The 15,981-nt window shown below is 43.5% G+C and overlaps 1 protein-coding gene and 1 long non-coding RNA gene across 7 annotated transcripts in view; one reads left to right on the top strand and one right to left on the bottom strand.

The window, feature by feature from the left end:
* The first annotated feature begins 2 nt into the window (after window positions 1-2).
* LOC127164292 (uncharacterized) lies at window positions 3-3,172 on the top strand. The gene is made up of 2 exons (XR_007827619.1): window positions 3-148; window positions 2,921-3,172. It is a non-coding gene; the product is annotated as an uncharacterized LOC127164292 (long non-coding RNA).
* A 202-nt stretch (window positions 3,173-3,374) lies between these two features.
* ptpn12 (protein tyrosine phosphatase non-receptor type 12) overlaps window positions 3,375-15,981 on the bottom strand; it is a 21,760-nt gene continuing 9,153 nt past the window's right edge. For 3 of the 6 annotated variants that reach the window (XM_051108130.1, XM_051108128.1, XM_051108134.1), the window contains exons 2-18: window positions 12,894-13,002; window positions 11,771-11,847; window positions 10,865-10,960; window positions 10,166-10,204; window positions 10,002-10,073; window positions 9,300-9,359; window positions 9,079-9,221; window positions 8,641-8,707; window positions 8,483-8,560; window positions 8,243-8,341; window positions 7,807-7,892; window positions 6,771-7,513; window positions 6,087-6,158; window positions 5,571-5,629; window positions 5,444-5,486; window positions 4,681-4,761; window positions 3,375-4,590 (exon numbers count right to left, since the gene is read on the bottom strand). In XM_051108130.1, the coding sequence (XP_050964087.1) occupies window positions 4,529-4,590; window positions 4,681-4,761; window positions 5,444-5,486; window positions 5,571-5,629; window positions 6,087-6,158; window positions 6,771-7,513; window positions 7,807-7,892; window positions 8,243-8,341; window positions 8,483-8,560; window positions 8,641-8,707; window positions 9,079-9,221; window positions 9,300-9,359; window positions 10,002-10,073; window positions 10,166-10,204; window positions 10,865-10,960; window positions 11,771-11,847; window positions 12,894-13,002 (1,986 nt within the window). In that variant the 3' untranslated portion in view covers window positions 3,375-4,528. The remainder of the gene's footprint in view (window positions 4,591-4,680; window positions 4,762-5,443; window positions 5,487-5,570; window positions 5,630-6,086; window positions 6,159-6,770; window positions 7,514-7,806; window positions 7,893-8,242; window positions 8,342-8,482; window positions 8,561-8,640; window positions 8,708-9,078; window positions 9,222-9,299; window positions 9,360-10,001; window positions 10,074-10,165; window positions 10,205-10,864; window positions 10,961-11,770; window positions 11,848-12,893; window positions 13,003-15,981) is intronic. The other 3 variants (XM_051108129.1, XM_051108132.1, XM_051108133.1) reach the window with 3 other exon arrangements.

Here is a 15,981-nt window from a genome sequence, read left to right as displayed (position 1 = left end):
GAGGCGTGGCCTGCGGTTGATTGACAGAAAGAACGTACTTGTGGCGGGCGTGGCCTGGCGTTGACTGACAGAAATGGCAGCCTTGGAGCGGGCGTGGCCAGACGCGGATTGACAGCAGGAGCGGGTCGGAGGCGGGAGGACAGGAGAGGTGACGTCAGCAGCCTGGTCGCTGTATTCATTTGATTGTGATTCAGGAGCCGATCATTTTCCAAATTTTGATGGTACTCGATACACCGATACTTTTCCATTTGCTCTCGACAAATGTAAAAAGATTTTTTTTGGCCCCCAAGATCTGGATAAAACAGCCGATTGTTAACTGCAAAATTATCTCTAGGTGAAAATATAATAATCTAGACATGGTGACCACTTACTCCTTTTTAACTACATGAACACAAGCAACACTGAAAAATCATTATCTATCTATCTATCTAGTAGTCAACAGTTTAAGTGGGAAAAAAAAAGTTAATCAAAGTTGTCCTAAGACAAGAATGGGTACTGTTTTTGTTTTAGGACAACTTTGATGAAAAGTTTTGAATCATTTCAAATGTTGACTACTGTATATATATATATATACAAATACAGATATATAGATAGATGGATAGGATTATATTTAAGAATTTTAATAATGCACGATATGGGGGCAAAGAACCACCCTTAAGTTAAGGCTGTTAATGATGTTTGCCATTCTTGACCATAAGGATAAAAATGACGGTTATCGTAGTTACAGCTCCTTAGCTCTAGCATTCTGCCCGCTTCAAATCAGAAACAGAGATAAAGGAGTGGGTAAGACCACATTTTTTGGAATGAATAAATTATAATTTTTTTTTTAATTAATTATCAGTTGAGAGAGAAAGAGAGAGAGATGACAGTTGTGTGTGTGAATTACCTTCGTCTATGCGTCTCTCTCTACAATCAATAAACCTGAGTTTGTTTACTTAAACAGTGATTTTACCTTTACCTTTGCTGACGAATATAATGTAACCATCCAATATCGAAGATAGCGCTGACAAGAAATTTCTGTGCTTCTGAATGTTTCTGTGTACGCGCAGCCCGACATCCGATCTCTCCCTGTAAATATAGATTAGCGTTTAAAGGGGTCATTGGATGCAAAACTCACTTTACATGTTGTTTGAACATAAATGTGTGTTGGCAGTGCGTGTACACAGCCACCCTATTATGATAAAAATCCCAATGCTATATCCCAATTGGATATTTGTAATCTCTATAAGAAATATCCCCTTTATCAAATCCAGTCATTCTCAGCTTCTTGTCGGTATGACGTCACACAAACCAAGGCCGCTCCCACGATAGCTGATTGACATGACCATCTTACCTTAGATCCACCCTGACTGAGCTGTGACAGTCGACTCAGACTGTCGACTTCGGTGCAGGGGAAGACAACAATGTCTCCGATTGAGCGATTGAGGTGTTCTGTTATTGGATGTAAAATTGATCATAGCAGTCGTCATTTACTCCCGACATCTGAGCCGCTGAAGACGCAGGGGATTAACGTTACTTTTGTTTCAGAAGAAAATGCGTTTATGTTTGTGCAAATCATCCGTGATGCAGCTTCACCTGCAGCAGAAGTTCGTTTAAGGCTTTTTATGCATCTTTGCAAGACGCCTTTCTTAATAATGTGCTAGTTCGCAAGTTTAGCAGCTAAAGGAAACAGACCGGCTTGTCACCCCACAGAAGAGAGGGGCGGGGTGAGCAGAACTCATTGATATTCAAAGGAACATGCAATAGAATGGCTCGCTCTGAACAGGGCTGATTTTGATAAGGTAAGAAATGAGAAATGAGAAATTTTAACCAAAGTATGTTACAGACTTCTCATTAAGACCCTAAAACAACCATATCAGCTTGTGGAAAATGGGCATCCGATGACCCCTTTAATATAGAACAGTGATTACACTGACTTGGAACTACCTGTGCATTAAACAGTTTTAATGCACACCTTCCAGCCAATTAGAATAGAGTATTTAGACAGGCCGTGGTGTGTGTGTGTATAAACTTGAAAGCAATCTTCCTACAATTCCAGTACATGTCAAAGACAGTATGTTTATAGAGAATTTCAATGTTTATTTTGTAAACACACATAATATTTTGTAATTATTGGTGAGAAAGCTGCTCATAAAAAGCACGTTGTGGAAATCTGTATTTAGGAACATGAACTGGACTAAACCTTGGAATAAAATAGTATTTAAATAAAATATTTAGTTTATTAAATAATAAAGTAACAACAGCTTACATTTAAAATCTTGATGACATATAAGTGCATTAGAGAGATTTCATTTTGATATTAATTAGATATTATTGTGATCTTTCTTCAACAGAACAAGATTCTATCATAATTGTCCATCGTTTTGTAACTGTGTCTTGAAGATGAGCATTTCTGATGTACTATTCCAATGAAAATAATAATAGATGTATTTATCTTATGACATTTTATTATTTTTGGAAAGTGTCACAAAAAGACACAGTTATAGTCCAAGTCAAATTTGATTCATTTTATCCAGGAGACCAAAGATGACAGCGCCTGTTAGGAGAACACTGTCAGTACCAAAGACTGTATAAATCTGTGTGTTTTTGTATCCTCAACGATAATCCTAAATATTTGAGACAGCATGTCAACAGAACATTCTACATATTATGCAAAATAAATCAGGAAATGGATTTGCAGCAAGTTTCCCAGTTCACATATTAAATTAGTGACCTACTACTGTTTTTACATACCTATTTACATTTAAAGAGATGTGCATGGTTAATACATTTATAATATGCTGTATTTTGTTCTTGTGTAAAACCGAGTTAAGATATACTGAACTGGTTGTTTGTGAAACTAATGTGAAAGCAGCAGTTGCTATGAATCCAGTTCATCAGTAACAGAGTGCATGATGGAGCTGAATTCCTTTGCTTACAGAGATCGCTGGTCTACTGTTCCACTCCTACAGTCGAGGCGTCTCAATCGAGCCTCTTCTCTGTGACTCTGTGGAAATTCCACTGACGTCTTACTGGCATCCCAGTGAGGTCACGTGACCCCAGATTGACCCCGGATGGCGGAGCGTTCGTTCATGCACTGTGACAGAGAGACGAGACACACTCATCCTTCATCAGCTCTTCTGTCAGAACATCTCAAATAACATCCATTCAGTGGGAAATAGAAATGAATAAATCAGAGTAAGACGTGAGCAGAAAGACTCGCAGGATCACGGGAACACAACACCTTCACCAGCAGATGAAACTATTGATGAATGGATGTTCAGTGAAGGCAGATTATGAACACGTGAAGAGAGCTGAGCCTTCATGCTAACCTAGCCCTAGCTCTCGAGTCACGTGGAGCTCCTTCTGCCTTCTTTTGTCACAGGACTGCCATATTCTAGTATCTGAAAGATTAGCACATCAGAAAAAAAAGTGGCAGATGATAAACTGCGGCAGCAAATACAACAGACACAGAAAACCAAACGCTGCTGTTCACAAACACGCGTTACAACTGTGTGAATGCACATATTCCCCAGCAGATGGCGAGAGCGAGTGTCTGTCAGAACTGATATGAAGTTGTAGAAACCTGAGAAATAAACACAGAGTTACATTCACACACACACACACAGCATGTACTGAGAATAAAGCAGCAGGAGACATTTTCCTCCTAATGTTTTTACTGACATGTTGATTGATTGACAGGTCTGTGTTGGAAGGTCGAGTAAATCCCAGAGGTTTAAATGCGACATTGTGCAACCTGCACACATTCTCTCTCTGCGTCTCACACACACACACGCGCACGCACACACACACACACACACACACACACACACAAACAGAGTAAAAAAAAAAAAAAAAAAAAAAAAAAAAAAAAAAGGCACAGGCGAGCTGTCAGGGTGTCATCCATGAAGTGAGAAAATGGCACATACAAAAATAACCTCTAGAATACAATTTACAAAAAGCATCATTACAATCTCCAGCCTGCGGCGTCTCGTGAAGCGGCCGATACATGCCGGCCTGACGAACGCAAAGAAACGGGGAGAAAAGAAAACACAACCCTGAAAACGTTTGTTCTAACAGGAGGGCAAATAACTTACAGTTTGAGGTACACGTGACGCTTTCATGCACAGACGTCTTACATCGCATTAATATATTCAGTGATAGTACATTTGCATCGTTATCATTTACGGCTCGCCCCGTACACGCATAAGACGCCGTTAACGAGGCAGCGGCTCCTCCGGCCCGCGTCGGTCCGGTCCGAGTCTAAACTATTGCAGAAGATGCGCGAGTAACAAACGGGTCCTGGTCCGGCCACGCAGGAGGAGTAAGGCAGGTTTCTGGTCCCGGCGAGACGTTTAGCACCAGCACAGTGAGTCCATGGCAGCGAGCAGCAGTGGCTGCACAGGTGCATCATGGGAGATTATCTTTGTAGCTTTACTGATTGTGTTAGTCAGAGAAGAGGGCGCAGAGTCTTGGACCGTCCGTCTACAGTGGCACTTACAGAGAAGAAAGAGGAGCGTGGAGCGGATGGAGCGGACGGGAGCCGCGGTCACGTCCACTCCGACGGAGGCTCCCGGGGGCCTTTGGGATGCGAGCAGCGGCTGCCGAATCCTGCCGACACAAAGACGGTTGAGAGAAACTCACGAATCGTAAACGAAAGGCTCTCATCTGCTCCTCTGCTCGGTCTGGCCCGTCACTCACCGATCTCGGTCTCCGCTCTCTTGTCCTTCGGGACGTTCTGAGGCGAATCCGGACCCTTTCCGTTCTTCTGCTCGGCATCTACTAAAAGAAAACGAAACCTGCTTCACGCGCAGTCAAACGATTTCATCACTTTACAGAAGAAATCACATCAGAGCGACTCTGACCGCATTCAGCCGGCTGAGCTTCGACTCAGAGATACGAAGCGGCTGCTAACGGCAAACCACCACAAACAAAAGCACATTCATATTCAAAAAAGCTAAGGGGTTCAATGCATTGCAGTGCTGCAAGTTAACTAAAATACTGTTTTTGGGTAATAACAATAATAATATATTAATTATAATAACATATAATATCATCTTTTGCGTAAACACTAAAGAATTCATTTGGACAGCCGGTGTCCTCTGTGAACGTGAGACTTAAATGTGTCACGGTGAAGTTGGACTAACAATAACTAATATTTAAACAAACAACAACAACAAAAAAAGTAAATTATGTGACGTCATTGCTATACACATAAATAAGGCACCTGGTTTCTAGTGCTACAAAAACACTGTAGAGAAAGTTCACTCGCAGTGGGGAGTTTTATGGGTTCAGTATAAATTCAGCAGGAAGTGCTGATTAACCGGATATATTTTTGCCTATACACGGTCTCTCTCGCCTCCCTACATTCGTATTCGGAGTGAGATTCATTGGCCAAAACTTAGAAAACATCAATAAATAACGTGGCGTGGTATAATCTGGCGGTGGCTGTACCGTGACGTACCGGTCTTTGGAGGACTAGCAGGAGTTTGTGTGTCTCCAGACGCCTGTGAAGGGAAGAGACGGACATTAAAGCTCTCGATCTCAGTCGGTTACGGCAGAAACAGACGCTTTCAAATGCTGTGTCTCACCTGTGACGACGGCTCGTCTGAAGACGCTTCGGCCGGCGGCGGCTTCACATCTGTGGGGTCTGAATGAACATGAGGGAAAAGTTACAGGATGTTCAGTCAGACGGCATGAAAACGAGCGGCTCTCTGATGACACTAACAGACGAGTTTAAAGACTGAACCCTTAATGACCCATCAGTGAACTCACTTTAAACTCTCTCTCACACACACACAACTGAGATTCGCCATTAACACAGATGCACTAACACAACACAAAATCACTTTTTGACATTTCTATTTCATAACAATCATGTTAGTCGCTAACAGAGGGCTGAGTTTCACTCTGTGTCCGTGTGTCATTAAACTGATGTTCACCAAGAGCAACCAGACAAAACTAACACACAATGAACTGAATTAAATCTTCATTGTCTAAATTCTGTGCGTAGTGAAACGGATCCGACTTCACAGAAGCAGGAAGTGCCGTGCTTCTCTCTCAGAGCCTCTGCTGCCCTCATGTGGCTGGAGACAGTAAAGGCGCACCTGTGGCCATTAGGAAGGACTCGGCGGTTCGCTCCGGAACAGGCGGGGGTGAATCTTCACTGTCGTCACAGTCTGGGGCAAAAAGAGCACCGTTACAGACCAGCGCTCACACACGCACACGTACACACACACACACACACACACACCGTCCAGAGCATTTACCCAGCTGAACGCAGCATCAGCACCTGATACAAGCCCAGAGCCCCGATCGTGAGCTCAGAACACACTACCATCATGCCTTCAGCCCACAAAACTACTGAGTGCCCTAGACAGGCAGCATTAGCACATTAGCACAGCTCAGAGGCAGAAAACAAGCTGCATTTGATCAGGCGACCTAAAGATCCCAGGAGCATCTCTGCACTCACACACACACACACGTGTGAATATACGGCCAAATCAGCTGACAGAACTGAAGGGAATAAAAAGGTATTGAGGGGGGAGGGGGGGGAATAAATAATAATAAAAAAAAATAATAATAAAAAAATATAAAAAAAATCAGGAAAAGGCTCCTTCCGTCCCAAGAGAGATCAGACTCACAGTGATGCTTCCATCGGTCACTTCCTGTTTGCACGTACAAATCATTTCTGACCACCAACCTGATCAAATGAGAGTCGAACGACTCGAAGGAAGTGAGAACTAGAAAAGGAAGCAGACGGAGGAGGACCGGTGCATATAAATACATACTTGAGGTGTGCGTCGGGAGGCTCTGGCCGGCGATGGACATCGGCGTGACCCGGCGGGGGACGCGATCGCTCTGCTGCGCCGCCGAAACCGTGCTGGTCGCCGTGGACACGCCAGAGTGAAGATGACCGTCGCCGTCGATGAAGTCCGAATGCAACGGGTTGGTGAAGCTCAGCGCCGCCCTGACGGGCACGGCCGGAGTCGCGGGACTGGGCGAACGGTCCGCCGGCGAGGCCGCTCTGTCGGGACTGGGCACGGACCAGGTGGCCTGACCCTTCTCCCCCTTCAGCGGCAGGTGGTTGGGTCGCGGGGGCTCGTCGGACTCCTCGGACATGGAGCTGCTGCTGGTGTTGGAGCGCTTGAACGCGTGCGACCGCTGCAACACGCTGTTCCCCTCGAAGCTGCGCGGCCCCTCCTGCAGCGGCACCTTCTTGATCTCGATGCTCAGCTTTCGCTCCAGACGGCGGTCCGGGCCGTCGGCGGGGGGCGCCGAGGGCGGCTGGGCGCTCGGGGCGGCTGGCACTGGGACGTCCTGCCCGGGTTTGTCATAGTTCTCGTTGAGGTCAGGGTTTTGATCCGACGCCAGCACGTGCAGGATGGGTTTGGGATGGTATCGGTCATTGTCCTGCCGCACATTTGTGACCGTAGGGAAGGCCGAGGGCGGAGACGGCGTGAGGATGGGCGGGACGGGGTGTGGCTCTGGAGGCTGTAGAATCTCCTCCTTCACGTCACCCTCAACCTGATTACTGAGAAGAGACAAGAGAAGAAACATGAGCGTTAACTCCAGAGGGCGACAAACATTCACACATGACACAAGTTCATATGGAAAGCACAGCAGATGACATGAAATACAAATCCCTAAATAAAAATATTATATATGCTCTATAAATGCTAAAATAATTAAAACGGCATTGACAAACACACACACACACACACACACTCTATGAACCAACTATGTTTCCTCATTTGGTGCGGTTGGAGGATTGAGAGTTGATGAGATTCTGGAGGAGTGTACTGTACCGAGGGGGCGGGGTTTTACCTGCGGATGCGGGGCGGTTTGGGAGGGGGTGTGTCCCATCTCTCCTCATCTGAATTCTGACCGGGTTTTTCCGGACTGCCCTCTTCCTGCAGTGGGTGAGAGAGCATGAGTGTGTGTGTGTTTGTGTGTCAGAACAAAGACAAACCAAACATGTGAATGTAAAACATTCAAACTTCTACATCGCAAACACAGAAATGAAGAGAGGGAAGAACAGGACAAAATGAAGATATTACAGCCTCAAACTGACACTTACAGTTGTTTCTGTGTGTGTGTGCAGTCAGACAGCATTGTGTCTGTATATCAGGCTTTTCAAACAGGAAGTAAAGCAGGGTTGTTGCTATTGTTCATTGTTTAGTTTCTCTCAATTGCCATTCTTGTCTTTCTAGAGGAGATCTAATCCCAGCAGCTCATTTTGTGTGTGTGTTTGTGGTCTTACCATCCCGTCTGTGAGCTCAGAGTTAGTCGGACTCTCCAAAAGCATCAGCTGTTTCTGAAAGAGCTGCGCAATCGCTCGATGAACCAGCTCGTACTGCTCCTGACGTACAGAGAGAAACAGGAGGTAGGAGAATCAATCCTCTATGGGGCTTTGTAACGCCTCGTGAACCCATGCAGTCTGTGATCAAAGTTATTCTGCTACAGTGTGTACAGTGTATGATAAGAGTTTTGTGTAGTTTACTTTGGTCTGAACTGCTGAATGCCGCTGTGTCCTCATCTCCTGAATCAGCTGGAAAACGTTAAAATCTTCAGGAATTCTCTGTAAAATAACACACAACGATGATATATGTGTGTGTGTGTGTGTGTGTGTGTGTGTATTTCTGTGTGTATTTGTGTTACCCCAGCTTTTAGGAGGTTCCATGTGTAGTCGATTGCACAGATGGCTCCTGTGCGTCCACAGCCAGCACTGTCAACACATGTACAACAGCACACATATGCAGTCAGAACAGACGCTGATATTAGACACGTTAGTTATAACCAAACCAATCAATCATTTCATTTGAACTAGTAAACACATTAAACAATCACACACACCATCAGCGCCAACCCCTCGCCCCACCCCTGACTTAACCCGAACCTCAGCCTGTCATTCATCTGTGATAATTAGCCATCATGACGAAGCCAGAGAACGACACAGCTAGTGTTCAGTTGTGCTGCTAACACATCCACGTCGCCTCTCAATCATGAAGGAAAAAGATCGAGGCGTCAGTTTGAGCTGCTGCTGAAGCTCATGGGACTGAAGATCAGACATGAGGTTACGATTAGCAGAACTCATACCTGCAATGGACACAGATGGGAACGTCGTCATGCTCCTGATATTCCCTCATCAGAGCGATCATGTCCAGTATGGAATCGAATGACGATGGGACGTCGTGATCGGGCCAGTTGACGTAATGGAACTGCGTCACTCGCCGGGTTTCCTGACAGACGAGAAAGAAACAAACTAATTGTTACAAACTGTCCTGCTACAACACAGACAAACAGACAGACAGACTCACATGATCAAACTCCACTGATAGTGTGCGGATAAAATAATCCGTCCGCGGCTGCTCAGAATCCTGAAAAAATAAATAAATAAATAAATAAATAAATAAGCTCATATCAGACTCTCCAAATATGGCTGAACAGTTTTGAGATTAGTTAAGAAGAGTTTAAATTAACTTATTCAGATCTGCACGGACCCGTTTTATGCATTTCATATAGCTTATGTTTTCTGTGACCTGAGTAAAGGCAATTGGTATCTACAAACATGAATCTCTAAAGCACATAACAGGGACTCAATCTGGTAGCAAACAAAAAAAGATTCACATTTAAAAATCGTCAACCACAACATGTCTAACATAAAAAAACAATGGCGGAGGCTGAGTTATATTGGTGTAAATTTACAGTATATCTGACTGCTGGCAAAACTGAAGGCACACTGGGGGGAAAAAACAGATACATCTTGTTCCCACATATGAAGTTCTTCAGATCACATTTGAAAATGGCAAATTCAGTGCGCTTCGGCTGTTCACGCTGTCATCGGCTTCACTCCCGACGGAGAACCATCAGATTTAAGCCACGTCGAGTTTCAGTGTGAACGCGTCACATCCCAACAAGAACAATAAGGTCTGTCGTTACACCGCAGGCTCAATGCGTTTCTCTTGACGTCATGGGACGAGAGAGAGTGGTGCATGCTGGGAGGTGTAACGTGGACTCACACAGGAGATCCTGAAGGGGCCAAAGGTCAAAGGCTCATCTCCAAACAGGGGAAAGTAACGTTCACACTTTTTCTGAATAGGAAAGCGAGTGAAAAATATGTTTGAGTTTATGAGTTAAAGCTTTTATGACTAAAGCACAGAATCCACATTAAAAACATTCTTACCCGTCCCATCTCAAACTCTCGACACGCCATTACGATGACCTGCGGAACAGGAAGTCATGTGTCATTTAAGAGAATACACATGCACACACACACACACAGACACAGGCTGCGCCCCGAAAGCCTAGTCAGCTGACTTGCTGCCTCGCTGCCTTATCAGGCAATGACTTCGAAGGCTGCGAAGGCAACTCCGGGAACAGTTTCGGACAGGCTCCAGAGGCAGTGTAACGTGACGTCGTTGCTAGGTTACATAATGGTTAAGTTGTACATTTTAGGAAAAAAAAAAAAAAAAAAAAAAAAAAAAAAAAACAGAAAAAATAAAAACTCTTATACAGTTATGTATAAATGCTTTCATAATACAAAGACCTCGATGTCACTGCCTACCGAAGGTCTGTGGGTCAGAGAAGACTGAGAATGGTCGCTATTTTTTGCTTAAAAAAAATAAAAAGCACTAATGCAAGTATTATTGCAGAACAGGTCATTGTTATTAGAGGCTGTTTCGAAATTATTAGCAGTATACTGCCTGCCTTCAAAATTCGATCAGAATCAGAAGAAGGTACCTCCAGAGACAGCAAGTGAAGCAGAATTTGGATTCGAACGTGCCTTGATGCTTTCCTGCCTTGGAATGCCGCTTCCGAAGGCAGCATTTTAGAGCTTTCGGACGCAGCCACAGTGTCTCCCTGTGGCAACAGAGTCACTCACCGCAACCTTATACTCCCAGATCATCCTCCAGAAGTCCAGCACAGTGTTGGGCAGCGGACCCTGAGTGGCGATGTAGGCCTCGGGCCCGCCGATCCCCTGAAGGCACACACATAATCAGATCCGACCAAACACGCTTCACAATCCTGACGGACTCATCAGACTGTTTAAATCAGAGTCCAGCGTTGCCAACTTCTTTCAACAGAAAGCAGCTAAAGCCAGCTGGAAAAGTCGCTAAATGTCGCTAGATGACGTCATACGCTAATTAGAATATTCACAACGTTTTTGCATTTATTTGCCTCTCTGTGCTTACATACTGTACTTTACTGCAGTCAAATTCTTTCCTTTACATATTTTACAGTTTCTGTTGTCAGACAACAGGATGAATATGAAATAGTGACTGAAACGTGGCCCATTAGGACTACATGTCCAGATCTCCCACAAAATCCTGATTTTAAATTGATCCGTTGTCTGATGAAATCTAATACACATAAGATGTTCTGTGATTTCGGCTATATTTGCGGGTCAAATTAGAGAAGCAAGCAGAGAGAGAGGTGTGCGCGCGCTGGCAAGACCTCACGCTCGTGTGGCAGTACTGCCGAGTCTAAGAAACTAAATAAGGTTAGTCCAAAAAGTTGCTTGATTCATTGCTAGACACCCGTTGCGGCAAAAAGCCGCTAAGGGGATCTGAAAAGGCGCTAAGCTGGCAACACTGTCAGAGTCTGTGATGGTCACTTATTTCACATCAGGAGAAGAAACACAGAAGCACAGTTCATAAGCCAAAAAACAACGGTTTTGTGTGTTTACTCACACAGACACGCACACACACACACACACACACAGACAGACACACACAGGTGTCTACAGAGACAGGAAAGGCTGCACAGAAGCACAAGAAGTCTTCAGTACCTTGATGAAGTTTGCATTAATGTAATCGGTGTCCTGGTTGGATGTTTTTAATGTCACCTTCACACGACTGTGGTCAACTGTGACATGCAAGAGAAAGACATCTCATGTCAGCAGATACACACACACACTCCTCACAGACTCCAGTTCAACGAACCTTATTCACACTATCATCATCATCACTAGGGCTGTCATTAACGTGTGTGCGTGTTTTGGTAATCGAGCAATCTGTCGATTATTCTGACGATTAATCGGATTATAAAAGATTCCTCCAGAGGGCGCCAAGGGCCTGACGATTGTTTTTACACTTTATTGCGCAATCTAATCCATGTTAAATATTGACTCAACAACATTTGAAGCAAATGTCCACTTAATCTTTAATATGTGGCCATTTCTTTATGATAGAAAAGCTACAGCCACTTTAGATTATGTGGACATCAAAATGTGTAAACTCAAGAGTGAGGGTTTAAACGTTTATTTTGAAATCGCGATAAACGGCATATTTTTAGAAAGATAATGATGTATTCTCATGTGTTTGCGTAAGTTTATAAATGATTTAACTTACAAATTTAATGAAACGGCACAAGTCACGTTCCCAGATGAACGTTCTAATAATCCCAAACTCACAACAACATGCAGAGGAGGAGTTTGAGACGCTTCACACATGCAAGTGATAACAGTTTGTGTAGCAGCATTCACTGTGATGGAGCGGCTCAGACACGCACGCACATAAACTACACGCATTAAAATAATTAAAGTGCATATTTGAAACCGCCATCACATATATTTATTTAACTGAATCATAGCGTTTGTGAATTCCTAATAGCATTATGCTTTATCATGATTTTTAAATGGGTTTAATGTGTGGAATGCGCCACTTCTGGTATTTGGCCAATTATACCACACGGGCAAAATGCAATCGAGGATATTTTAAAATCGAATACTCGAACAGAACCGAAGAATCGTTGCAGCCCTAATCATAACCGTCATCATCATCATCATCATCATCATCATCATCATCATCATCATCATTTCTGTGAACGTCATGAACAAACGTCAGTCGCATGATCTCTGACGCTCACAGGCCCCTCATTCCAATACTTCATTTGATTTGTCGTTTACTCACATGGCAGAATGTCTTTATATCGGTTTTTCTTCACGTTTTCCTCCTGCTCTCCAACATTAGTGGGGTAGATCTTCTCTGTTCTGTATTTGGTTGATAATCGGCGTAATCTCTGTAAAAGATGGGCAGAAACAGCAATGAAGAAAGAGAAAAATTACTTTTAGACACAGCAGAAATACATCAATCAAAACACATCAACAAAGAGCAAAAGCCGTTCAGAGCTCGGCTCTGATTCAAAAGCGTCTCCTGAGAACCAGTGTGTTCAGACTACATCATGACATTTATTTCACTCAGCCTATTTCATCACAGGACAGCTGTGATATTTACTGTAAATGTAATCTGCGCCTTTCGGTACACAGCAACAAAGTTTGACTCGCCGGTGTTGCGCGTTTCAGAACCGTTTTAGACCTCATTCACACCTGCATTTAGTGCTGATCAGTGGTGGGATGTTAATGTGATGTGGACACAGACTCTTGTTCTGCAGGCTGTGTAAAATGAGCAGCAGATAACGTGATTATAACTGCATGACGGCCCATAATGCTTTAACACCAGACATCCATCTACTGCAGAAGGAACGTGAACCAACAGGACAGAAGAAAAGCCGTTTCTGACCTCAGATCAGCTGAAAGTTTGGATCAGCATCAGCCCTTTATCAGTCAACCATCACACACACACCATGCTCTTTTTCTGCTTCACCAGGTGAACAGAGTAAAGATGAAGGTTTGGAGAGCACTGATTCACAGCCGTTTCATGTGGATTATGTTTGTGTGAATGTCTTGAGCACATCAGGGCTACAACATCCACCCTTTGTATCAATTCAACTTTTTTTTGTCAATAAACTCATGTGAGCGACATGCGTGTTCGAACAACACGTCTGTGTCTTTCTCCTCCTCCATGTGGCTCATCAAACACAGGAAGCTGCAAGTGTGTGTGAGTGTGTGTGTGTGTGGGCTGTAATACTTCCTTTCCTGCCAGTGTTGGGGAGGAACAATACAATGGCCGACGTGACACAGTTCTGCTGCACTCTTTTCTTATTGGTCCACTTCCTGGTCCACCCCGTCAGACCCCACAGGACTGTCAGAGGCGACGCCCACATCGCTGACGGACACGTCTCACACACACACACACACACAACAAACCCTAACAAACATTTATCTAAATGAGCACGTCTCTGAGTTCTATTGACTTATTATATCTCTAATGACCATCGACAGTCCCTAACAGAAAACATGTTTCTATAAGGACGTCTCCAATGAAAGTGTTTGTAAGAGACACTCTGGAGACAATCTTCATCAAATCTGTACCACAGCTCACATAACACACACACACACACACACACACGTCTGGTTTATTATCCTTGTGGGGACTCTCCATAGGTGCAATGGTTTTTATACTGTCCACACTGTATTTTCTATCCCCTTACCCTAACCCTACCCCTAAACCTAACCCTTACAGAAAACTTTCTGCATTTTTACTTTCTCAAAAAAACTCATTCTGTATGATTTATAAGCTTTTGTACCCATGGGGACCTCAATTTAGGTCCCCATCGTGACACGAGTCCCCATGAGTCTGTGTGTATTCAGGTTTAGGTCCCCACAAGGATATAAAAACAAGTCCACACACACACACACACATACAAACAAACAACTTTCAGCTTCAAGATTTCTTTGAGCAGATATACTTCTGCACATTTGAACTTGGGACTGAAAGTTCATGAGAACATCAGCATGAAGTGAAGATCAGGCTGATCACTGACCAGCACATTGGCATCACTATTGACATCACTAAACACTCAGTCCTGTCACACCCACCCAACCAATCCTAACCCATCCTGACCCATCCTAACCCACCCGTCCTCTCTCCCGTTTCAGCATCAGGCGCTCAGTGTTCGATCTGCTGTGATGTTTGAGGAATTTCACACAAACTGTTGCAGAGTCAAACAGGAAATGCAGTGACCGGTGACCTCTGAACTCACGGTGAGCCTGACGAAGATCATTTCAGTCCAGTGAAGGCATTTATGTGACATTCAACCACACATTCAGTATGCAGTGTGAACACGCATCATACTCATGCTGAAGCGTGTGATGCTTTTATGGCAGGTTCTCACGTCCAGTCCTCTCTATCTGTCAGTTTATATGCTCTTGTGTCAGATAGATCGGCATGGAAAGAGTCAAGTAAGTCTGACATCAAGTCTTTCTGTAAAGGAACAACCCTAATAATAATAAAAAAAAAAATAATAATAATAATAATAATAATAACCCTAACCTGATCCATCAGAGATTGCCACTGGTTATCAGAGGTGTACATCAGTACCTTCAGTTGCTCAGAGCCTGATGTGTGTGTGTGTGTGTGTGTGTGTGTGAGAGAGTGTGTGAGAGAGAGAGAGAGAGAGAGAGAGAGAGAGAGACCGCAGGAAACACCTGGTCAGAGAGACATTCACCACTTCTAAAGACCTGCGGCCAATTCAGAGTGCAAGACCATTTACCACACACACAAAGCTTTAAAAGAAAATAAAAATAAATAAATAACACATACATATATGTATATGAAGAGTTCAGATGCAAAACCAACTAAATCCATCTGACATCTTTCTTTACAAATTGCATTTTTATCAGGCTCATATGTATAGGTTTCTACGTAAGTACCGGTACTTCTGATTGGGCTGAGGCTGGAATTTTAGCGAGTTTGAAGTAATTTTTTTTCCTCAGAATATTGCAATATATTAATACTGTATTTAAACATACCCTATATGTTCAAAAATAACATGCAAATAAAATGCAAAATATTTTTAGCCAAACTGTAGACATTTAGTTTTAGAGGTCAACACAAAAAGTCAAGACAATTTAAACTCAAAATGACTGGCCGTATAACAGCAGCAGCAGCAATTATTACAGGAACAGTTCACCCAAAAATGACAACGTCAGCTGCGTCGTCATGCGCTCACATCTACTGTTAGCAAACCACAATTCCACAATTTAAAGAAAAAAAACAATATAATTGTGGCAAAGCATTACACTGAAATGAATAAAAAAAAAAAAATGCACAGCACTCACTTACACAAATATAAGAAAGCTCATATGAAAGTGACTTT

Source organism: Labeo rohita, chromosome 4 (assembly GCF_022985175.1).
Source record: "Labeo rohita strain BAU-BD-2019 chromosome 4, IGBB_LRoh.1.0, whole genome shotgun sequence".
Lineage (NCBI taxonomy): Eukaryota > Metazoa > Chordata > Actinopteri > Cypriniformes > Cyprinidae > Labeo > Labeo rohita.
This window is presented reverse-complemented; position numbering and strand designations above follow the sequence as displayed.